The sequence below is a fragment of the Boleophthalmus pectinirostris genome, unplaced genomic scaffold, assembly GCF_026225935.1.
Source record: "Boleophthalmus pectinirostris isolate CB_2022bp ecotype Guang Dong unplaced genomic scaffold, ASM2622593v1 HiC_scaffold_19, whole genome shotgun sequence".
Classification (NCBI taxonomy): Eukaryota; Metazoa; Chordata; class Actinopteri; order Gobiiformes; family Gobiidae; genus Boleophthalmus; species Boleophthalmus pectinirostris.
This window is the reverse complement of record NW_026571140.1, coordinates 9,118,818-9,144,339: the sequence shown is the minus strand read 5'-3', so window position 1 is coordinate 9,144,339 and position 25,522 is coordinate 9,118,818. Positions and strand designations below refer to the sequence as shown.

General features: G+C 39.0%; 2 protein-coding genes across 2 annotated transcripts; both read right to left on the bottom strand.

The window, feature by feature from the left end:
* Positions 1-335: 335 nt before the first annotated feature.
* LOC110162561 (excitatory amino acid transporter 2-like) lies at positions 336-13,896 on the bottom strand. Its single transcript, XM_055154547.1, has 11 exons — positions 13,883-13,896; positions 4,952-5,091; positions 4,495-4,647; positions 4,091-4,341; positions 3,573-3,681; positions 3,260-3,386; positions 2,859-3,092; positions 2,133-2,327; positions 1,703-1,837; positions 1,000-1,210; positions 336-404 (listed from the first exon to the last, which is right to left on the bottom strand). The coding sequence occupies exons 2-11, from the start codon at positions 5,079-5,081 to the stop codon at positions 336-338; spliced, it is 1,614 nt and encodes a 537-aa protein (XP_055010522.1). The 5' UTR covers positions 5,082-5,091; positions 13,883-13,896.
* LOC110162592 (uncharacterized) lies at positions 11,342-19,665 on the bottom strand. The gene is made up of 7 exons (XM_020927491.2): positions 19,576-19,665; positions 15,218-15,495; positions 14,511-14,670; positions 13,354-13,377; positions 13,189-13,254; positions 11,853-11,931; positions 11,342-11,772 (listed from the first exon to the last, which is right to left on the bottom strand). The coding sequence occupies exons 1-7, from the start codon at positions 19,640-19,642 to the stop codon at positions 11,598-11,600; spliced, it is 849 nt and encodes a 282-aa protein (XP_020783150.1). The 5' UTR covers positions 19,643-19,665; the 3' UTR covers positions 11,342-11,597.
* Between the last annotated feature and the right edge of the window lie 5,857 nt (positions 19,666-25,522).

Sequence of the window (25,522 nt, the reverse complement as noted above, 5' to 3'; positions counted from 1 at the left end):
CACAAGCAAGTGGCTTGTTTCCAAAACTACAAGTATCTGCTGTTTATTTGAGATGAACACAGCACCAGGCCTGTGTCCTCTTGTTTACACATCTGCACTCCTCAGACTCCTCACTCACACATTCAATCTCACAAACACACTCAGATTACAGAGGACAGGGAGCTTGAGCAACACTGATAAGGCCCTGGATTGTCTAGCCATTGTCCATGAAGCACATGAAACAGTCTGGGTGTAGTGCGTGTTCTTTGGTCAGTGTTTAAACTGTAGGAGGATGTACTCAGTGGGTTGGTGAACTCAGGGTACTCAGGGTAAGGCGCAGCAGCTCCAGACCTCCTTTATTCACATTTCCAGGGCCCCTCCTCGATGAAAGAGAAGTCCGTCTTACCGTTTGTGCCGTAGCCCACCTGTAAGCAGTGTCACAGCTGACTATGGACTGAGGCACGGTCAGAGCAGGGTTGGGCAGAGAGGCCAAAGCCATGTGCATATGAGCACGGAGCATTAAGCAGTGCAACAGACCAGACATCTGAGGTTTAACCAGAACCACACTTGGCCATGTATTTTTATGGAGTCTCTGCCCAACTGAATTACAAGACCATTCAATACATGCAACATGTTGTAAAGTTGCATCCCAGGCAATGAGATAAATGAAAACGGTCTCATTCTGAACATTTCCATTTACTATAGGAACAAAAACTAAAACAGCAAAATGTGCCACATGTTGAAATAGCAGTCTTTATGTTCACCATTGGTTGTAATTTGGTCAGAGCTGCCAAAAAATACATGCCCACTTACAACAAAGACCATATTGATATTGTACCATGTACAGCATGACAATGCAGTGAAATAATTAAAAACAAAAAACACAAATCATTGGCATGGTTTCACAAAAACTGCTTTTTCGGGTATAGAAAACACGGGTTTGCACTTTTGGACAGGACACACGGGTGACCACAGGCGGTGCTACATACATGTCTCTATGTCAGTGAGGGTGAAGTGTACCTTGCAATCATCTATTAGGATTGAGTTGTGGTGTGCATATACGTTCTGGTTGCTGTTGTTTTCAAAGTATGACTGCGTTTTGGCCATCTCAAAATCGTCCATTCTCGTCTGCTGTGCGTCAAAGGTGTCCAGCTCATCTTTGGATAGGTGGTACACGATTCCTGCGCCGTACGAGTCCCCGATAACATTCACCGATGTGCGGAAGCGATCACTGTGGAAGTGAAACAACAAAGGACAGTACATGAGAATCAAATACTACAAACACACGGTTAGGCTCATAGAATGTGAGTGAGGCCCATGAGACTTCTTTAAGGCAGACCTGTGTAGCCTATGTGGTAAAATAATATTAAAATAGTTAGGATAATTAAAATGTATGCATTTATAGATAACTGCATGCTTTTTCTATAATTACATTTACAAAGCAAAGCGAGCACATGCTAGCAGTTTTAGTTTGTGATTCTACAAACAAAAAACTGCTAGATTTTTTTTCTTAACTACATGGGAATACTAAAATCTACAGGTTCTATATTTCCATTTAACTGTTTATTACCAGCAATAAACAGCATTCACTTTAAAAAAGAACCATGTCTAATCCTAAATTCAGATTGATGACATGATACTGCAGAGCAATAGTTAGTGACTAAAGGAGACAATGATGTGTGTTTCAAAATGAATGATGCTAAGCAGTGATGGAAGCACTTACAGGAGCCAGTCCACCGCCACCAGCAGGCTGATGTCCTGAGTGGGTAGGCCGACCGCTGTCAGAATCAGCAGCATGGTGACCAGGCCTGCACTGGGGATACTGGCAGCTCCCACACTGGCTAGGGTGGCAGTCGCACTGCAAAACAGGGAAGACAGTCAGGGGCGTTATGACATACCTAAAGCCAACTCAGAAGTATAGTCTTGTAGGATGTCAAACTTTATATATCATTATATCTTCTCCATGAGGGGGACTAGTCCTGGTCGGCAGTCTGTTTACAAACTGATACTAATGGTTCATGTCTTTAACTAGGATACCTCCTCTTTAATGTTTTATTATCCTGAAATGTGACTGAACTTACTGAACTACCAGTACTTTTCTGTGAAGATTATCAGATTGTCAGAGATGTGTATACCCTGTGTGGAGCTCTCACCTGACTGTGCCGATCTGGCCCCAGTCCAGGTCGATGCCATTCATTTGAGCGATGAAGATGGCGGCCACAGCCTCGTATAGCGCCGTGCCATCCATGTTGATGGTGGCACCCACAGGGAGAACAAAGCGTGTCACTCTCTTGTCGATCCCCAGGTTTTCCTCCAGACAGCGGAATGTGACCGGCAGCGTGCCAGCGCTGAGCACAGAATAAACTCATCAGAACCAACCGTGAGCTAGTGATTGAACTTTATATTGTTTATAAAATCCCACAGTCGTCCAGGAAGGATCCATACCAAAGGAGAAATTCATTCTGTCAACACGACAGAAGTTCTTCAGAACTGAAGAAGCAGTTTGAATGAGCAGCAATGATCAAATAAATAAATAAATAAATAAATAAATGAATAAATAAATAAATAAATAAATAAATAAAAATGTCCAGTTGACAGAACTGAATTTCTCCTTTGCTAAACTTTATATTACATTTTCCAGCAATAATAACAAGCCACAATATAGTAAAATAGACTTCCTGTTCTTGCCTGTGCATTTAGAGGTACTGCACTCGTGATATTGATGGGAATAATAAATAGGTGTGATGATTCCAGTTGACTGAACATTTGATAGACCTTTGCATAAGGCTGAGCCTGTGTGAAGGGCCTTATAGTCCCTGAGCTGAACTGTTGGATGTGCCTGAGCAGAGAGTGTGACAGAGAGTGAGGCACAGCTGTACCTGGAGGCCGTGCCCAGGGCTGTGACCCAGGCCTGGAACATGCCCATAAAAAACTTAAAGGGGTTCTTCCTGACGATGACAAAGTATATGAGGGGCAGGAAGATGCCTCCGTGGATGATGAGGCCCACAATGACAGTGACCATGTACATGCCCAGCTGGCGCGCTACCACCTCCAGGTCTGCGATGGAGATGATCTTCCCACAGATCAGACAGGCGATACCTACAGGAGAGTACCTGCACACAGCAAACACAAAACAGAATGTTCAACAGCCAGTCACATCTGCATACTGCTGTTGGTGGGACACACAACAGGATAATGATGTGATGCTTTATGCCTGCTGTTTTATAAACAACATTTGATGTTCAGATGTTTTAAAGAATGGACTAACAAATGCACTTACCACATGATTGCGCTAACAAGCTTCATGACAATTTCATTGAGCACGTTGAAAAAGTCCAACATGAGTCGGGCTCGTTCTCCCATCTTTCCCATGATGACGCCAAAGGAGACAAAGAATCCGATCAGGCCTGTGGACCACAGAACAAAGCTCAATAAAGCTCAAAGGCACAGTACTGCAGGAGAAGGCTAGTCAGAGCGCCATTGTAGATTACGGCTGCTCTGAACTTGTTTACCTTTATTTATTTACCTAGTAAGTCTAGGTTGATTTAAATGTATTTATGACTGATTTCATGAACAGAAACTGTTGAACTTACCCAGCACATTCATGCCACCTTTGAACTGTAGTGACCTCTTGACTGTGAACTGTGGGGGTGCTCTGGTTCTATTGGTGGGCACCTGGACTTTAGTGGTTACTGTCTGAATCTGTTCACAAAGAAAAAACATACATGTTACCATGCATGTCTCTTTTCTAATCATCTCACTGTGGTCTGTGGTCACACTTTTCAGAAAATACCTTGACCAGAATGTAATTTTGATGGTAACAATGTACCTGACTGATCAAGGACAACTGTACTGATACACAAATTGGCAGCAATAAGTGAGGCAGAATGCTATCATTTTTAGCCAAAAAATAGACTGCAAGCTTTTTTTTTTTTCAAATTGGTTGCGTTAATTGCACTGAAAAACATGTTCCAGTAGAAAAGCTATCTCATAATGATAGTCACTGATAGAAGTAGATTATAATAATTTCATAATAATCACACATTGTGATACTGTGACCTCAGCTCTGATGCTGCATGACATATAGGAGCAGTTGTGGACAGAGCGTTACCTGTTGAAAACAGGCCTGCACCAGATTCTCGGGGAACAGGTTGCGGATGAGGTCAAAGAGGGCATCCAGGCTGGACACATCGTCATTTTTCTTGCCCTGGCCCAGGTTGGCCCTCAGCTTGGGGTTCCCTGGGTGGATAAGCAGCACCAGGACTACCCCCAGGACAGCTGCGATCACTGTGGTGGTCATGTAGTACACCATGGCTCTGGTGCCCAGACGCCCACTGGACTTGGCATCTAACCCAGCCAGACCTGCAGAGTGAGAGGCATTCAGAGTGCAGCAGGACGAGCAGTGGACTAGTCTCACACAAAACATGGGATATTTTGGTTTAGAAAAAAATAATAAATCAAAGAATGCACATAAAAACATGTAAATGGTTAAAGTGAATAAATTGCAGTGACGACCTGTGACCAGACTGGAGACGATGAGTGGGAGGATTAACATCTTGAGCATCCTCATGAGGATCTCTCCAGGGAACCCGATGATCATGACTACATCTGCTGGCAGTGGAGAGATGTGTCGCAGGAGCATGCCTGAGATAGAGCCCAGGAACACACCTGAGGAGAAGAGGACAGCAGAGACACTGTTTCACAGAAGAATATACTCCAAACTCACAAGGTTTTACTTTACATGAATGATCCTGGTCATGTGCTACTGCATTTACAACACAACAGCATGGGAATGCATTTGGCTTCTGTCATGCGGCCATATCGTTCACACTTCAAAATCGTGTAAAACCGTCATGTTTTCAATATATACATATGTACTAGTATGTATCATCCTGTGTATTACTGTGAATATCCAGCCCAGTCCCCACAGAAGAGAAAAGGAGAATGAGTGTGGCAGAGAGAGGGCTCTTACCCAGGATGGTGAGGGTCAGCACCATGTTCTTCATGACTTTATCACACACGGTGCTGCACAGGCCCTTGGGGGCCTCTCCTGGGGGCTCGATGTGGCTCTCATCCATTCGCACCTCCACCTGCTTCTGCATGCTGTTTGAGCAAAGACAGCAGATTACACATGAGGCTCATGGGACGTGGAACCACTGTGAACCCACTCATACTGTTTTGAAAAGCACAGCTCTGCAGTGTGAGAGGGACATTCCACAAACAAAAGAAACCCAGCTAAACCTGCACCTGCACAGACCCCTGCACTGACCCTGCTCTGAGCTCAACAGTAAGTTTGACTAACTCTTCATACAGAGACCTTTCTGTGAGGTCAAAGGTAAACCCTACTCTTCAATACTGATACTTGGCAGCTGATGTCAGATCTGGGGGTGTCAAGCTAACTATAGACACTGCTCTGTCTGAAGCTCTGTTACTCAAGTTAAACTTTAATTTGAGCTTTTTTTTTTTTTTTTTTTTTAACACAACCTGATAAAGAATTGACTTAGCTTGAAGTACAAGTGAGCTGATTTGTGCTGTTAAACAAGTCTCTTATACATAAATTATAGCCACATTGAGCTATCTAGTATCAGCCAGCAGTGTTTCAGTTAGTCATTCTCACTTTTTTTATTTATTTATTTTTTTAATATCCAACCAGGAACGCTTGTATGGAGGCTACTAAAAATGTGATCTTTAAATCCATTTTGTATTTTTTCTTGATTTCCATGATAACTGCTGAACATTATACATATATATGGATAGATACATGTAGAACCCCTAAGCGTGATGTCACTGCAAAGTATCAATACCAGCAGCAGAGTCTGTGAGGAATGTTACATGTCCATGTTTTCTTCACTGTCCATTCAACAATAGCTAATGACACTCCTCTGCATCCTGCTGGACTATTCATATATTTGATTTTATAAATGAAGGAAAGCAGTGAGTGTCCGTCTGGACCATGTAAACCATCTGATATGTCTGAACCATGTGCTGCAGATACATGATGGCTGCTTTATCATCATTTTATCACTTTGTCCATGTTTTTCTGTGAAGTGTACTCATTTGTCAGTATTTGTGTGAGCTACATTTTTGAGAACAGACTAAAATCAATCCAGCAGTAACACTAACTAAGTGGGTAAAGTACCTTGCTCAACAACAATAAACAATGCCAGGAGCAAGATGGATGGAATCGCCAACCTAGTGGCTGGCCAAATCGCTAACTAATACTTAATGTAAGCTAAGCACCATGCATCTCTGCTGATCTGGTGCTGAAAACAAGTGCATTGCCACAAATGAAGAAAACGTCCATCAGCTGTGAAGAATTTTCAAAGCTCTCTAATGTTTTGAAGTCAGTCAGATCAGGGAAGCAAGATATCTATAACAGGCCCAGGGGATACATGAGATCTTTTCTACAAGGTGAATGTCTTTTGTGCATTGTCTGTGATCAAGCAAATGGACACATTAAAATTCAAGTCAGATGGAGGAAGGTATAATGATGGAGGGAGTGTGGAGCTGGGGACAATATAAAATGGACTTGGTTGTCTCCTGTTTTTTTTCCCCTTGGCCCGAGCTGGCTGAGGGATGTTCAGGTTTAGTCAATGAGTACTGACTCTTCAGTAAAAGCTTGTTGTGGTCTGCTCCAAAGCCTCTCAGACTTAGAGCTTAAGTCTCAGAAGAACTTATGTAACATGTCTTTGCTAAATCTTTCAACACCTGGAGATGACCAAGCTAATATCATACAACTACAGCCATTATCTATCATGAGCAATTGTTCCTCTGATGAAATCACAACTATGAGGTGTTTTGTGCAGAGCTTTTGTTCCTTGTGATTCTTTGTGATTATTAACTTGTTATGTGTATAATACTTTATATATATATATATATATATATATATATATATATATATATATATATATATATATATAGATAGAGAGAGAGAGAGAGAGAGAGAGAGAGAGAGAGAGAGAGAGAGAGAGAGAGAGAGAGAGAGAGAGAGAGAGAGAGAGAGAGAGAGAGACCTACCACCGTGGAAGGTGAGAAACACATTTTTTTTATATATATATATATATATATATACATATATACAAAAAAACATCAGATCTGTTGATCACATCATGAAATGTGAATAAAACAGAAGTATATTCTCTTGATAGCACTTAGCGCAGTGACACTGTGATGTTGCTGGCCCAGCTCATGTCTATGTGAATCACTGCAGCGCATTAATGTCCCTAAGCCCTTTACAGTGGCTAAAGTTAGCTTCCAGCACAAGTGATTGAGTTATGTAAGAGAAAAGGGGCTTCCTGGGAAAGTCAAGGTGTCACCCTCTGCTACCTGACCTCTGACCACAAGAATGCAAAAAGAGACGATGTATCAAAGTCCACTCAACTCACCTGGACACTGGTCAAACACCTCAGGTTAAACAGACAAACATTACCCTACGTACATACACATTTTACACATTAAAGAAGCTATGCTGTCAAACACTACATTATAGAAACTTTAAATTCTGGAAAAAAAAAAAAAAAAAAAAGATTTTTACCAACAAGATCCCTCTGAGCCACAGGAGGCTGATGATACTCACCCGTTTGTATGTTGCTCTGGCCGGAGGAAGTTTGGGTTGAAATCCATCTCTGAAGCTGAAGGTGGAACAAAGTTACGGTGTTGGCATTTATAAATCCATCAAGATCTTCCTAAAACAACAACAGTATTTCCTCAAAGCAGTCTTCAGCTCCTGTCCTTCAGATCTCCAGCCACAGCTCCTTCACATAGGTCCACACACAGGTCTGGAGCCAAGCAGGTGTGTAGAGGTGAAGTGAACGCGCTCAGTACAGAGTTGCAGACAGAGAGGCGGAGTCACAGCTAAGATTAGTAGGTGTCCAAATCCTAACGCTTCACTCTTCTTCTGTGTTTACTTTTGAGGAGAAGAGTAATTTCATTAACGCTCACCGGTCTCACCCCAGCTGCATGATGCTAGAGTTTGAGAGTGACAGATTTGATACTACACTTACAGTTATTACAATTTTTTTTTTTAAGTACAGTGTAACACAATAGACTGTTTACATGGTTAGGGTTCATCCTGGAGCAGATCGATATGGTCCTCAAGGGTCTACAGTTTCTAAAGTGAACTGTACCTACCCATTCAAGGGGTTGGAAGCAGAGCAGATCTTGAGGGGTCCTAGCTCTCGGAAGAGTCTAGGCCAATATAGCCCCTGGATCACTTTAGTCAAGGTATGGATAAAACAAACAACATGTTTGGACAAGAGAGAACTCAGAGTCAGGGCAAAACAAAACAACAATATTACATTTTCAGTGCATAAAACATTGAACATTAGCCAAACCCAGTGCACTACATAAATAAAACATGGTGCAGATATGGTGCCATAGAAGTGAAATAAATGCAGAAAAATAAAAAGTAGTTAAGTGTTTACCCTAGCATATCTCACAATGGCATGAAATTGGAATTACTAAACTTTTTTTGTGAATTGCTGAAATTGCCTATGTGATTAAGAGCATAATTCAGGTATGTTTTAGACTTTTATTTAACATGAGTTATGTTTGCTAGGTGAACCAGTGATGTCACACAGAGGACATGAATCCATGGAAACACAACTTGGCTGGAGGGAGCCCAACTGGAGCACTGGAAAATATATAATATATTATAATATGTAATAACCTGTAAGTACATTGTTCTTAAAGCAGGGACTTGATTGTCAAACTGTGGAAAGGGGAGTGAGATGCATGCTGACTCATTTTCTGAATTTTGCCTTTATAAGCAAGATAAAACGAAAACAACTGGACTTACATGTTTATGTTTTAACTTGCTTATAATATCTTATTCCTGGATGTCTCAAAATTTGCATACATGTATGGTGCTTCTTTTTTGCTTTCATATGGTTGCTACATAGTAAGAGATTGTTACACATTGTGTTACAATCAGATGACATGTTATAACTAGTTTACAGTTTTACAGTGTAAAGATTACACTGTGCTCCATGTCTGGGTTACATGCCACTGCATTGTTGCATGGTGCATTATGTTTTGGTCACATGACCCACAGGATGTTACAGGTTGTTATAACTAGTTTACTGTATTTTGATATGGATGTTTTTATGTTTTTTTGTTTTTTTAGTTTAATACTCTAACATGAATTGTGGGGAAAATCCATGTGACTGAATCTTGAATCTTCATGAGATATTTTCTTTTTATCCAACAGCCCCATTTTAAAACAGAGTGAACAGACTAGGACTGTTTTTAATAACTTTTCACCTGTGTTGTGTTCATGTATTGTTTGTTTTATGTGCACACAATGCAGAGTAGTGTGGATGATAGGCCAATAGTGGATGCTATACCAACACTTTCCCAAAATGTAAATTTGATATACGGATGATATATCTGTACTTTCTTGGATTCTCTTTACACATTTGCATATTGTATGCAACTATTATGGGGAAAATGTATGATGTTTTTTGTTATTGTTGTTGATTCATTTTCTGTATGGGGTTTGTCTGAGCTCAATAATCTCTAGAGTACAACGATCTTATGACAAAATCAACAGCTGACAAAGAGACATTGTGATGTTTACATTCAGTCAGGTGATGATGTTACAGGGAAGGGCTTCAGATCCAATCCAAAAGTCTTCTTGGACTTACACATCTGGTTGATGATCACAAATAATCACCCTTTTCACAATCTGTTTAGTGCTGTAACAGTATCAGCGCTCAGACTCAGGAGCACATGGCACAACATACAAGCCTAAGCCCCACCCCTTCACATCTAAGCCCCACCCCCTCATGCATCTCCACCTGAGCACAGTGCGCACAGAGACAGCAGGAGGCTATAATTAGCTAATCTGTTCTGAGCCTGCTAATCTTGACAGAGTGTCTACAGGCAGCACATGCTAAAGCACAATAGCACAAACTTACACTACAGGCCTCTGCCAAGGCACTGGCCCTCTCTCGCAATGTCAGGATGAAGACTAGAATAATGTGTGTGCACATTACAAACTTTAAATGCAGATTTAGTGGCAGTACTCTTTCTCCTGTCTTATATTATATTCATAACTTGTTTACTGTAGTAATTGAATGATGAAGCTAGTTACATATTTTTAACATCTGAAGAATCCTTAGCTGCTGTCAGCTCCCAGGTCTGTCCATTGATGGTTTGCAGAGGTGCTATTATTGACTTGAATGACAATGTCTTGTGTGTGCTATTTCTCAGTGTTATAAACTTTACATTAGCATTTTAACTCTTGATATTTTTTAGGACAGGGTCAGTCCCAGGTCTGGGTCAGCTGAAGAGGTTTAAGACCCTCTTTAGTACTTTGTATCTCGTTAAATTTTCCACCACATTTCAGCTTGTGCGATGCTTCTGAATGAAAGCACAGGTGCAGCTGCAGTGTGGATGTGCTGCAGTCAGTGAGTGAGCAGAGTGCATGTGCTGACTGGTGTCCTGCTCTGACCCACACTCTGCATCATTATATGCAGTTTGGACAAGTCTCTGAGAGGGCCTCTCTGAGGTCTCTTGAGTCTCCCTGAGTCTGTTCCCTGAGTCTGTGGGCTCTCCCTGAATCTCCCTGAGTCTGTGGGCTCTCCCTGAATCTCCCTGAGCCTGTGGGTTCTCCCTGAGTCTATAGGCACTCCCTGAGTCTGTGGGTTCTCCATGAGTCTGTCAGAGTCTGCCAGCTCTCCCTGAGTGTGTGGGCTCTCCTTGAGTCTCCCTGAGTCTACTGGGTCTCCTGGTTGTTGGCCAGCCTAACAGTGCAAGCTGATGCCCCTGCTATGGTATTCATGAACACAGTGGGAAACCCCCTCACTGCTCCTGGCAGGGTACTCAGACAGGTTAACTATTCTTCTACAGTAAACCACTAAAATATACACTCAATATTTAGTTTCATGTTTTCTACTTTCTTGTAGATACATACTGCAGACCTCATAAATCTGAAGCCATATGTATGAAATTATATCAAATAAAAACATGAAATAAATAAAGTAGCCAACCTTTTCTTTGTTGACAGCACTGCAAACCCTGTGTCTTGTCTAAACGAAATAGTCACATGTGTTCACTTCACATGTGTGCTTTGTCAGGGTCCATTAATGCCAAGAGTGGACAAAGCAGTGATCCAAACAATAGGAGGCTATTTTGAAGTGAAATTCTACAATTTAAAAATGCTGAAAAGCAAAATTAATTGAAAGTGTGTGCACATTTTTGATGGGTTATATACTACCCAAAAACTAAGGAATGCCATAACATTTTGGGCAACATTTGTGCACAATCCTTCTTACAAAACATTTAAGTGTTAGAATTACAACTGAAGTTATAAAATGTGAAATACCAAAGCTAAAGTGTCCAAAGGATCCTCCAAGTCAAATTAAGTGGAAAAAAAAGTTTAATTTAAGTTATCACAAAAAATACAAAACAACACACATATTTAAAAGACAAAAGTACAACAACAAGTTTTGAAATAAGTGGCATCAGTGTATAGTGGTCAGCAGCAGACTGAAGGTTCACAAAACCCAAATCATACGGACCCGCCTACTTCGCCGATCCTGGCCGCTGATTGGTGGGTACAGCTCCGATCTGTGTATGGTGGGTTCTGATTGGTCATTTTTCATCCCATCCTGATTCTATGATGAATAACTGTCTGGTAGCTCGTCCAATGGGATGACAGTATACTCGTCTGCTTTGCCATTCTCCCTGGGGTGCTTTTTGTGCAGGAACTCCTCCATCTCTAGCTCACTCTGCTGGTTAGCTGGTGTAAGGGTCACGCCTGTGCTGTTGAACTGGTTTGGGCCGTTCCATCTACAGCATAAAGAATCTGTGTTTTTACTTGTTCACACATGCATACATTGTTTTCAATTTTATAGGCGTATAAGTCTTACCTATCTCTGGTTGCTATAGCGACACAAACCAGCACCAGCGCAGCCATACCAACCAGGAAGCCGACAATGATGATCCAGTCTGAAAGTGCAGACACAAACAATAAGTACAAAAGTATTTTAAGAACCATGTTTAATTCTAGGATATTCCAACATTTTTCCAAATATAAAATTTTTTGTAACTTATCAAATCAAATCTCAAATCAAGTCTTAACTTACAACATTTTAATTGTATTACTTGCACTACAGTCAGAGGTGGGTGGTACTCAGTTACATTAACTTTAGTAACTTTTAAAGAAACTATACTTTTCAGAGAAGCATACTTTTACTCCAACTTGAGTAATATTTTCAAAGTTACAGAACTCTTACTTGAACAAAAGTTTTGCTTATTCTTCCTACTGTGTGTAAGTTTACAAGTGTCAAAAGTTTTATGTTGACTATATGAAATGATTTGAATATTTGTATTTCTCACACCGCTCTTTCAGATATAATTTGTTTTTCTCATTTTGGTGTCCATCTTTTGAAACTATCAGATTTTGTGCATCATTAAAAGTTTTGTCCTTCCATTTACATCAACTTCAAATTAAAAATCAGATGTGACGTCCTGGCAGTTACTCTTTAATTTACTTTTACTTGAATAGTAGCTTTCCTAAATATTTGAATAATTTCCTGGACCACTACTTTGTACTTCAGAATTAGAATCAGAATATATTTGCCATTTCAGTATAAAACATACACAGAAATGAAACAATGTACTCAGACCCAGAACAAAAAAATATTTTCTGAAGCGCTTTCAAAGTTGGTAGCCAGGCTGGCGCCACCTACTGCCTCCACTCAATTTCATTTCTCTCCAGCGACTAGGTCAGAACTTGGAAAATACACTAGACGGTTTGCAAGTACCCTGGCAGTACGAGTCCACGCATAAGCCAATCAGCGAAGAGCCATACATTCTGTTTTGGCAACGATTCCCAAGATCGAGGATTTAAAGCCGTAACAAAGAGAATGTTTGGTGAATTTTATCAAGGGAAAAGACATTATTGCCCTTCTTCCCACGGGATTTGGGAAAAACTTAATATACCACTTAACCCTGTTACGTCACATCATGACCAAACAGCAGCGATTGGTTAAATAAAAAAGTACCCGCCTACCGTTGAGTCAACTAATTCTAATGCTGCGAGGTCAGATGGTTTCCATGAAGTGAAACCGGCTATAATCAGGCTATTAAGTTAGTGCTTCTACTTGAGAAATATTATTTTGAAGTAACATTACCCTTTCTTGAGTACAACTATTGACTACTCTACCACCTCTGACTACAGTACATGTTGTCCACAGTTCTTACCTGGTGTGACATGTCCTTTTGGCATCTCTGTTACCGTCCCCTGTGACTGAGGACTCAGCACAACAACTGCACAGACAGGATTCACAGGTAAGAACACAGATGTATTGACAAAAAGTGAAAAAATATAACTTTATTTTATGTCCATGTGGTACAAAAGAAACTCACCTGGTTTATCTTCAGTTTGAATATCTGAACAACAAAAAAGTAAAGTTATCATTAGCTTCATAATGGCATCAATGAAAGTAATGAAACAAAAATGTAACCAGAAGACTGCATTTCCTCCTCTAATTCCTACAATTCAGAGATCATAGTCCAATTTGCTGTCAGACTGCAAATGTTTTGGCCTGGTTTATGGTTAAAGGGCCCATTGCATTATTTTCTGATTTATGTTGTAATATTGTTTCTTCATCACAAACATATCTGGAGCTGTGTTTTGTTTCATTCACGCATATTTAAAACATAAACCTTAAGTATGTAGTTCTTTTCTCAAATGAAAACACCTGTTCCTCCTTGTGCTGTCATGTGGTAATACAGGAAGTGCTCCACAGTGTTTTTCAACTCCATACACTTTCACTTGAATCAGCTGTATGATTTCAGCCTTGGAATTGCCAATCTCTACTGAGTTAAAGGTAAGAGATAGCTGTTTGGCTCGAAATCTATCGCTTTGTGACACCATGAGGTGGAACAGAGCATTTTGAGCTTTGGGGGTGTAGACAGACTAATATAATAAAGGGTTTCTAAAATGAATATGAATGGAACAAAACCCAAATCCAGGTGCATTTTCAATGAGGTAACAACATTGTAACATGGCTTAAAGGTTGCAAGAGTCAATGTTATGTAACAAAGGACCTTTAATATCAGTATTACTGGGCATATCCACTGGCAAGATGTTCAATCAATGATTAAGCAGCCCATGTACTTTTATAGGAGATTAACTTTTTTGATAGAACTATTCCAAATTAAATTCCATGAAGATTGAACATTGCCATTATTTTACACTCCACAAATTTATGACATTAATTTTGTGGTTTGAACTCCTTTCAACTGACAAATATCATATTTTTGGAGCTGAATAATGGCACCACTTTCTGAAGCTATTGTGAATAAATACTTATTTTTTTCTATTTGTGTTAATAGAGAAGATGTTGAACTTTGTGCCTGTTTTTTTATTTCATGTGAATATGTTCAGTGAAGCCAGGTGATAGGCAATGAAACCAGGTCAACAAATCTGCCATGTGACAGTTAAACAGTGGAATTCTGACCTGCTCTGGTTCAGAGCAGGTCTGAACCCCCCCGCCATATTTCTCAAAAACAGAACTTACTTATTAACATTCTCCCTTCCGGTCTGATTGACTGTGAGGTGGCTGGTTCTCCAGAGCCCTGTTCGCTCATGGTGCTGAGGAGATCATCTGGAGTGGTCATCAGCATTTGATCTCCACTTGATTCTATCAGTGTTGAGTCTTCGAGTGACATGTCACTTTGCTGCATGACAACAATGCACTTTGATTAGAATGGAGACATATTGTGCTTTTTGGTGATTTAGTATTCAACTATAACATATGTACACCTTTATTTTACTATCTGTTCATTGTACAAAAATAGTTACATGACAATTGTTGAAAAATCTTCTGAGCAAGCATGACCCAAATGCAGGTCAATATTGGATTAATCAAACATGCAAGAATCTGTCAAAATACAATTACTAATAATGTGGAAATATCATTATAACATGTCTAAAAGCTTGAACATTTCATCTTTACAAAATATGTCTCCTTTAAGGTTTATTATAAATTTTATCCCTAAACTCCCCTTATTGTTTGGTAAAGGTAATATTAAAGTGCATATGACAGGTTTTCGTATTTTATTACTTGGTTTGCTTAGATATTATCTGAGGTAAATAATTATCATAGTTTTAAGTGGCAGATTGTGATTGATTGGCTCTTGTTAACATTATGGTTGTGAGATAACAGCTATGGAATTAACTTAATTAACCAAAAAACGAATTTAACAAAGCTGTGTCAGAAGTTACCATGGGGGTGGAGCTCGGATCAGACAGGGCAGAGGTGCTTGACAAGGGTTCTGATGTAGTGGTGGGTTGGGATGTCATTGTCACTGGTAACTCTTCCTCGGGACCGTCGTCCAAAGGCTCTCCCATGGCGCTGCCCTCCTCAAAGAGTTCTGGGATTCTGGTCGTGTTCTGGGGAGCCTGTGTGGTCAGGGAGGTGAGGAGTCCCTGGTCCACAATGAAGCCATCCGTCACTGCCTCACGGATCACCTCCTGATCAGTCCTCGGGGTCTGGGTCACAGCTGAAGGAGAAAGAAAAGAGTTGAGAAATGAGCAGAGGAAAAGTACTCAAGATGTCCTTTATTTACACGGTCTTGTTTGGTTAAGTTCCTGTTAAACACTTAAGATGAAAGTGGAAAATATAATAATAATTTCAGATGGATGGAAGGGGAACTAAACACTGAGGAAAGCAGAACACTGAATCCACTTTGCTACTAAGCCATGTATGTGGTGTTTTAATAGCATTATTTACTGGACCTAGTAATTTTTTATGTAGGTTTTTTGGGTAATTTTGGCACAAACATTTCCCAAAAAACCTATGTATTCATGGTTGAACAGTTCAATTCAGCCATTAAATTCTCATTATCACAACAGACGAGCAAGCACATCTAAACTTAGCACAGACATAATATAGAAGACAGTAATAGACAAAAAAACAAAAAACAAAAAACACCTACTCGACTCCTATTAGATTCCTACGTTTCTTGTTGTGTTTGTTTTGGCTGACCTCTGATTGCTCTGATCCACTGGTGAATTCAAGCTAAACTGCAGCCATAGGAGCAGAACAGCCTTCATCAGGGCCGTTGGCGTGATTTTGACTTTATCCGCCATGTGGTATTAAAGGCTTTTCATTATTTTGTACTTTTTGAGTGCCTCCGTTTTTTCTACTTTGTATTTGAGACTGGTCCCTGCACTGAAGAGCACCAAAAGGACAATTCTGCATATTTTTTGAGTTGAGTTTTGTTTCATTCACACATTCATCTCACAAACCCTGCATAATTAGGCTAAGTGCTTCTCTCAAACAGAAAACACTCCTCCTTGTAATGTCATGTGGTAATACAGGAAGTGCTCCACTGTGTTTAAACTCCATACACCTTCACTAGAATCATGTGGGTAATTTCAAACCTAGAATTGCCAGAACTAAAAGTAAAAAGCTGTTTAACTTGAAAACTACCACTTCATGACATCACAAGATAGAACAGAGCATTTTGAACTTTATGATATAGACAGATGGAATAATAACAGGTTACTCAAACACGTGTGAATGAAACAAAACACAACTACAGGTATGTTTCTGAGGACGTAACAACATTAACATGGCTAAAAGCTCACAAAAGCCAATTTTGTGCAATATAGGACCTATAAACATTTGCATTTTGGATTTTTAATGGTACTGAACTCTGGGGGAGGGTCCATCACCTGCTTGTCTCCATGGCGATGTTATTGCTTTGCCTGGAAAATTCCATGACATGACATTAAACACATCTATTTTACATGTATTCATTACAGGCGCTTCGATTGCTCAAAAATACAATAATTCTCTCTGTGAATAGGGGCGACTCTCCATAGATCTGACCTCTAATACAGCCTATAGTTGTCTCCCACATGATAAATAGTTTTAATCTCTATTGTGGAACATTTTAGACAAAGCAATAAAATTTCTATGAAGACAATCACGAGGCAATTCCTCTAGATGAAAAGTTAAGGAGTGCACCTTTAATATTTACCTAAAATGTCATCTACGACTTTTAAATTCTCAAAACCCAAAAATTATTATAAAATAACTAAAACTCTTTATGATCCTCCATCTAAATCTCACAAAAAAGTCAAAACCAGTATTAAAGTTGTCAAAGAAGTCAATGCATCATTATGAGGCTTTCTATTGACTAGTACAAACGTAGCATGAATGGCAAAGGAAAATTACTCTGATGACAACAAAGGCACTTCTTGTCTGTACTTGTGGAAAGGTTTACAAATCATTAGCTGACTAACAAAGAGATACAGATGTTCTAATGCAAGTGGCACTCCCCAAACTACAAACACTTCTTCGCTTTTGTGCGTTTCGCTGCAAGGTGGAGCCGGAGTTAGACATTGTCACGTTTTGCTGCAGGGCTGAAGGAGAGTGAGAAAAATGTAATTGCAATTTCGCTGACTAATATTGTAAATAAAACTTGGGATATGCAACAAGTTCAGGCATATTTGAGAGAAAACGGAAGCCTGTTGGTAGAGGGTTGGCATAATTCAATACATCCCCATGGAAACCGAGAGAATAAAATGTTCAGGGATTTGCATTTTATTTTTGAGTTATTTTTGTTTTAAAAGTGATGGAGCCACACTGTGTAACATTTTTGGTGTACGGTTCGCGACCCTTTTGCCTCCATGGAGACGCTATTGTTTTTCCTGAAATATTCCACATGGCATTGAACGTGTGTGGCGTCTTACCAGGCCATGTCACAGGTCACATCCATGGAGAGGCAAGCCCGCTCACAGAATGAATGATATTTTCAGGGAAATAAATCAAACTGTGATTTGATTAAATATTCAAGGCAAAGCTATAACATCGCTATAGAGACAAGAGGCAGATAATGTTACATAATGCACCTTTAAAATTCTACACCAAACAGAATTTGCCTGAAGCCTGAATTCACTTTAAAGGTATTGTGTAACTTTTCTGGTGGAGGGTCCGTTATCTGCTTCTTTCTCTGGATATTTTTAATTTTTCTGTCTGAAATGTTCCACAGTATGGCATTAAACAGCTCTATAGCTCAAAAATACAGAGAAAAGCAAGCATCCTGACTGTGAGCCGGGGCACCTCTCCACAGATCCGACCTATAACTTGGTCTAATCACCATGAAGACAGAAAAGTTTAATGCCAGTCTGTGAAACATTCCAGATAAAGCAATAACATTTTCATGGAGAAAAGCATTTGGCAGACACTCCAACAGAAAAGTTACATAATACACCTTTAAATTCAAGCTGTTTCAATTCACAGATTTTAGTTTTCAGCAGCGAATAGAAAAGAGGAGATTAAATTCCTGAACAAGTTTTTGGTTCAGTCTCATTGCACACGTTTTCATGCACCATTACATTTCCAACAAAAGCAGCTGTGTTTTGTCGTTACACCTGACACTTCGCGATGCGTTCAAGCCTGCGGGAAAACACTGCATCAGGGTTCACATTGGTACAAGTGTGTTACAGCATCACACTCCAATATTTAAGGCCTTAGAATGATCTTAAAGGTGTATTGTGTAACTTTTCTGGTAGAGTGTCCTCCACCACCTGTTTAACTCCATGTTTGGTTTTGTTTTATTTTGTTTTCTTAAATGTTCTATAGTTTGGTATTTAATTTCAGTGTCTCCATGGCAACAAGCAGCCCACATTACCAGGCTAAGTTACAGGTCACAAAAATAAAGCATGTTTTTGCAGTAGTTTTGAGAAATAAAAGCACTTGTATTTGAATAAATACAAGAGATATTTGTTTAGTACTTACTTAGTGCAGGCAAAGCAATAACACTAACACCAGAAACGTTACACAGTGCAGCTTTAACAGCAATATTTTTGAGATATGCTTGCCATTTTGAAAGTGAAGAACCTAAACAGGACACAAGATATTTGGTCTTTCTTTTCTTTTTTTTCTTTTTTTTTATTATATATAAAGTGAATCAAAATAAAAACTCAAAATAAGTTTTACCAGTGTCAAAACTGATTAAAATATGAACATTAATAATTAAAAATAGGAAATCTCAAAGTTGCCTTGGGACAGAATGACAAAAAGTGGCTGTAATTCTGTGCCATGAACCACAAAAAAAAAAAAAAAAAAAAAAAAAAAAGTCTATTCTCAGAAAGGCAAAAGTTATTATTGAATTTTGAAATACTTGTGGTTGGACATTGCTTTTTATCTATGTCATGTTTTTGTAATTTCTTGAATATGATATAATTTAACTTTGCATTGCGCAACCATCACCTGCTTGTCTCCATGGAGATGCTATTGCTTTGCCTGGAAAATTCCATGGGAAGACATTAAACACATCTATCTGGCATGTATTGATTACGGGCGGTTCGATTGCTCAAAAATACAATAATTCTCTCTGTGAATAGGGGCGACTCTCCATAGATCTGCCCTGTAATGCAGTTTGTAACATTCTAGACAACGCAGTAACATCTCCATGAAGACAAGCAGGTGGCAGTCCCTCAAATAGAGAAGTTATATTTACCCCAAATTTTACCTACGACTTTTAAATTCTCAAAACCAAAAAAATTAAAATAACTAAAATTCACAATATTAACAATTTTCAATACATGTAAGAATTCATCAAACTTACTTGTGACGGAAGTGGCTTGTCCCAATGAGAGCAGAGCCAGTAAGAGTAGAGCGCTGAGGCTGTCCATGCTGTCTACAGAGTGAAATCACAGAATACAGATGCAGCTCGATCATGACTAAGATTTTATGCACCCAGATGAGTCACAGAAGAGGGGGCGGGCTTACCTGCACAGGGGGCGGGGTTTGTCTGAACACACCTGAGCAATTGTTCCCACGCTCGGGATCCAGAAGTTACCATGGCTGTTGGTGTGGAAGAGGAAGCAATGCCATGGAAAAGATATTGGATACAAGGAAATAAGCTTTGGGGAATTTACATAGTTGCGAAATAGATGAAAGCAGCAACAACACATCTTTGTAATTTATAGTTTGTCTGATTTATGATTTCGGTTAGGATTTATTAAAATTTTTATCACTGTAATATCTCGTATACCATCTCTTTGTTGATTTAAAGAGCCCATATTGCACAATGTTCTGATCTATGTTTTCTGTTGTTTCCTCATCACAAACAGACCTAGAGTTGTGTTTTGTTTTGTTTCATTTGCACATTTAACACAGAAATCCTGCATATTTAGACTGAGTTCTTCTCTCACAATTCCACCTCAGGATGTGCTCCACTGTGCTTTTAAACTCTGTACACCTACATTAGAATTATCTGGGTAATTTCAGACCTGCAATAGACCTTTTTCACAATGCCCGAAGTACCGCAATGTTGGGTAAACGTCACTTACGCTAATGCTTTTCTATGGCAAAATATCTGTGGAAATGTCTGGTGTATTTTCCACCAGCTTCATAAATCTACCAACCCCATCACCAAATCTTCGTCCAACAAGGTCGACAAAGGACATATTATGTCCATGAAGAATTTATCCACAACTATCAAGGTATCAAGACGAAAACGTAAAGGCTAACAACGACTAGCATTAGCGATCTACTCCTAATCAAAACTAACATTATGGTCATGAATAAAACATAAGTAACTTGTTAACTCAGACTGATTCTAGAATTCAAATTAAAAATCGATTTCATGATGTAGATATTAGCGTAAACAGAGATTTGTGCAGTTGAAATGCGAGACATGTAATCTGTGAACATCTGTAGCATCTGAGTTAGCAAGTTACTTATTAACAAACTACTTATTACTTATGTTTTATATTCATATTCTGTCCATGAAGAATTTATCCACAACTATCAAGGTAAGAAAGACGAAAACGTAAAGGCTAACAGCGACTAGCATTAGCAAATTACTCCTGAGCAAAAGTAACATTATGGTCATGAATAAAACATAGGTAATAAGTAAAAGTGGGAAAAAAACCAAGTAGCACTCCTGCCTCCAAAGCCTTGCATAGGTAATAAGTAATTCACTAATAAGTAACTTGTGAACTCAGACTGATTCTAGAATTCAAATAAAAAATCGATTTCATGATGTAGATATTAGCATAGACAGAGATTTGGGCAGTTCGAGTGCTACAGATGTTCACAGATTACATGTATAGGATTTAAACTGCACACAATCTCTCTGTCTATGTTAATATCTACATCATGAAATTTATTTTTAATTTGAATTCTAGAATCAGTCTGAGTTAACAAGTTGCTTATGTTTTATTCATGACCATAATGTTAGCTTTGCTCAGGAGTAGTTCACTAATGCTAGTTGTTTGTAGCCTTTAAGTTTTCGTCTTTCTTATCTTGGTAGTTGTGGATAAATTCTTCATGGACAGAATATGTTCTTTATGGATCTTGTTGGATGAAGATTTTGTGATGGGGCAGATTTATGAAGCTGGTAGAAAATTTCATAAGTGACATTTACCCTACATCGCGGCACTTCCGACTGTTGTGAAAAAGGTCTATTGTCAATCTCTTCTGAACAAAAGGTAAAAGGTGTTAACCTGAAAACTGCTGCTTGATGATATCACAAGGTAGAACTGAGTGTTTTCAGTTTGAGAGAAGAACTCAATGTGCAATGTGCATTTAACATGTGTGAATAAAACAAAACACAACTCTAGGGATGTTTTTGATAAGGAAACAACTTTATAACATGGATCAGAAAATGGTGTTATATGGGCCCTTTAAAGTTGCGATTGAGTTAAAGGGCCTATATTTTCTGATCTATGTTATAATGCTGTTTCCTCCTCAAAAACATCTTTGGAGTTATGTTTCATTCACACTTCTAATACTACTAATAAAACCTGTACTACTACTACTACTACTACTACTACTAGGTGGACCAGAGCATTTTGAGCTTTGGAGATTTAGACAGACTAATAATTAAGCATAATTAAGGAACAAAAACAAAACACAATGCTAGGTATTTGAGGAGTTGACAACGATATAACATGGTTTAAAACTCATAAGAATCCATTTTGTGTCATATGGGAGTTTTAAAGATGCACTATGGAGATGGTATTGCTTTGCCTTGAATGTTCCCCAGTGTGGCATTATCTTGCATTTATGAAACTGTATGTGTTTTTGATGATAAAAACATATATTGAAAAACATGCATTATTTTGTGTGCAGGGTTCACCTCTACACAGATCTGACTTGTAACTTGGCATAGTGCCATTCAATGCCATACAGTGGAGCATTCAGGCAACACAAAAATATCTCTATAGGGCAGTGAAAAATATAGTTAAAATGCAGGTTTGTGATGATCAGGTTCAAGGTTTGTGAATGTACCTTTTGGATATTTTTTAAAATAAAAGTTCAATGCATCATCACATTCTAACAACCACTAGTAGCTATAAACTGTCCGTACAAATGAAAGTGAAATGAAATGAGCTCAATAATGGCACATTGTGTATGCCCAGGTTTGTTCAGTTGAATCCACAAATTGTTCACTGATCAAATCTTGGCACTGTGCGCGATGTTACTTAAGTAAGCAGCAGTTAGAATAATGGCACAAGTGACAGAGCCGGAGGCGTTTGTCACCCTGGGAAAGACTCATGTAGGTATCGATAAAACAAAAAAACTAAATTCACAATTAATTCAGCTATACTTTGATCCCTGTACCAGTACTTTGCATTGGTGTGGTGATGTGACAAGTGAATACATGATGAATGAGAAGAGCTTGTCATGCTTGTCAAGTTCAATCATTTAAAGTGGGACTGTTATGCAAAATCCATGTTTTGGATCTTTCTTCTATGTTATGACATTATTCCCTCATCAGAAACATGCCTGAAGTGATTATGTCATATGTGCATGTTTGAATTATCTTGTAGTGTCTTCTGGGCCTGATTCACCAGTGGTGAAAGAATTATTTGAGTTTGTTACTGAAGTAAAAGTACAGATAACAGTGCAAAATGTACTCAAGTAAAGTGAAAAGTATCACATTAAAAATCTACCTAAGTAAAAGTATTAAAGTACCCATTTAAAAAAAATAATTTGAAAAGTAAAAAGGAAAAGTATTTAGAAAATTTTAGAATCTGATAAAGCTTCAAATGTTGATTTGTGTGAAATTTAGTTCAGTATAAACCACAGAATGTAAAATTTTTTCCAGCTGTTTTTATTTGTATGTTTTTGATTAAAATAAACCCCTCAGGCTTTTCAGCACAGAGAAATAACTAAAATAAATACATGAAAAAACTACTTTTACTTTTCAGTTCAGTTCACAAATGTAGTAAAGTAAATACATGAAAAAACAACTTTTACTTTTCATGAAAAAACAACTTTTACTTTTTAGTTCAGTTCACAAATGTAGTAAAGTAAAGTACAGATACCTAACATTTGTACTTAAGTTCAGTACAGTACAGTTCTACTTGTAGTAATGCTGCAGTGACGTGTCTTGTTAGCTGCTATACTTAGTTGATAATATACGAGATGTCATGCTCATTATGCAACAATTCATATGTGGGAGAAACAGGAAGACCATTTGGCAGAACATCAAAAGAGAGTGTGAAAAGGAAATGGCAAATAGAGGAAATCTGAAATCAGCCATATCTGGCCACTGCAAGAGACAAAACCACATTATGGGCTGGAACAAAGTCAGGGTCATCCATGCTGAAAGCAACAAACACCAGTGCTGGATCAGAGAGGACACTGAGATCCACAAACCAGGTCCAGGGAGCACACATGGAGTGCAGTCCAGGAGAAGGCATTAACTGTAAGGGGCATAAGCTTCTCCTACCATCTGACAAAATCAAGTAAAGCATCACTATACTGCACATGATTCACATAGACAGGGAAAATACATTTCTCATGAGGAAACAGTAAAGGTTGGGCATATTACTGTTTGTTCCCTATTATAATATGATATGATATCGAAACCCTCCTATAAGTGGTTTTCAGATTCTAGAATGTTATGATGTCATACTCTCAAATGGGGGCACAAAAGAGTTTCCTATTGATTACTTTGTATTTTGCTATGGCAGATCTAAAAGGTAAATAAAACAGATGTTGAACCTGATCATTTCCTTTAGTGACTAGACCCAAGAACTCACTGTATTACAACACAAATCTGCATTTTAACTATATTAATTTGAACTGCCCCCATTTGTATTAAATAATATTGCCCTATTGAATGTAATGCCATCTCAGACACATCAATAATATGTCTCTCAGCTGGCTCTAGAATGCCCTGGGACCCCTCAGATAGATGGATGGCCCTCCTAATATTTCATTTATTTTATTTTTTTTTCTGGACAACACACACACACAAACTGTACCAATAGAAAACTGTACAACATGTGAAAGACAATCCTAACATTTAAGTCAGTCAAAAACAAACACAAAGCCCAGACTGACGTCAAATGACTTGGGGCAATGACTCAGTACATTTTGTGATCATGGCCTTGAGATTTGAATCATTTGAAACAGGACTTAGGCAGATTTTCTTTGGCACATGTGACACTAAATGGAACGAAATCTGTAGCAGAGGTGGATGGCCTCGCAGTTGTGATTCAGCTGTGTCTACAAGAGTAGTTTACTGAGCGTGGAGTGAATGAATAATACACTGTGAACCACTCTGTGTATTTTCAAAGTTTTATTTTCATAATAGAATATGGAAGTAACAAAACCACAGTACTGTATAATGTGGAAGCTACTGCACTGTTACTGTATATGATATGGAAGTAAAGTAACAATAGACCTCACGTTGCCATGACGCCCTAAGACCACATTTCCAGTTTGTATAAAAGCAGTGCAGTCTATACCGCTGTTTCCTGTTGGTAAAGGGTGCAGAGGTGTGACGAGGTGGGTGCGTCAGAGCCCTCGGGCGCTCTGGCACCCGCTGCAGAGAGGCCACATTAGTGAAGAGTTACTCAGAGTGTGGGTGAGTCCTGTCCTAACCTGCAGAACACACCCTCTCTGATACTGTGGAAATTCACTCTACATTATGACATAATTTACTTATCCTCGTGGTATGGAGCAGACGGGTGACTCTGAGAGTGAGCGGGAGAGAGGGAGCTGTTATCAAATACATTAGTCATATGTAAGCAGACATTAGCAGCTGTGACAGTGTCTATAATGAGAAGGATATAACTTTGATTATACACATCATTCTGCTGAGAATTCAGCTAGTAGTCCAATAGTTTTTGTCTGTGGTTTTGTTTAAAAGCAGCACAACCTACAGCCACCTCAGCCTCTCACAATCACCACCACCAAAGTCTGGACATCGTACTGAAAGGTGCACTATTTTGGTAATAGGGCAGTCCCTTTTGTCATGCTTGTTGCCATGGAGATGTTTTTGGAATTGTTACAGCAAACTTACACTACCAGATAAAGTCACAGGGAAATCTGTGGAGAGGCAAGGCCACTCACAATACAAAGGAATTTTTTGTAATAAACTCCCAGAATTGAACAAATGTGAGACTAACTAACGCCATATAGAACATTAAAGGCAAAGCAACATCTTCACTGAGACAAGCAGGTGGTAGATGGCAGAACTTCCACTCCAAAAGTTATATAGCTCTTGATGTCCCTCCCAAATATAGTGGTATTATAAAGGTGCCCATTGT

Bases quoted from the DNA above. Each gene is read 5' to 3' on its own strand.
- LOC110162561 (XM_055154547.1), bottom strand. From the start codon at position 5,081: ATGCAGAAGCAGGTGGAGGTGCGAATGGATGAGAGCCACATCGAGCCC. The intron at 3,682-4,090 runs GTAACGCTCTGT...CTTTGTGAACAG, and splicing joins TGCAGGCCTGTTTTCAACAG to ATTCAGACAGTAACCACTAA. The intron at 3,093-3,259 runs GTAAGTGCATTT...TGCTGTGTGCAG, and splicing joins CTTGTTAGCGCAATCATGTG to GTACTCTCCTGTAGGTATCG.
- LOC110162592 (XM_020927491.2), bottom strand. From the start codon at position 19,642: ATGGACAGCCTCAGCGCTCTACTCTTACTGGCTCTGCTCTCATTGGGA. The intron at 13,255-13,353 runs GTGAGTTTCTTT...CTGTCTGTGCAG, and splicing joins TCAAACTGAAGATAAACCAG to TTGTTGTGCTGAGTCCTCAG. The intron at 11,773-11,852 runs GTAAGACTTATA...TTTATGCTGTAG, and splicing joins GCTATAGCAACCAGAGATAG to ATGGAACGGCCCAAACCAGT.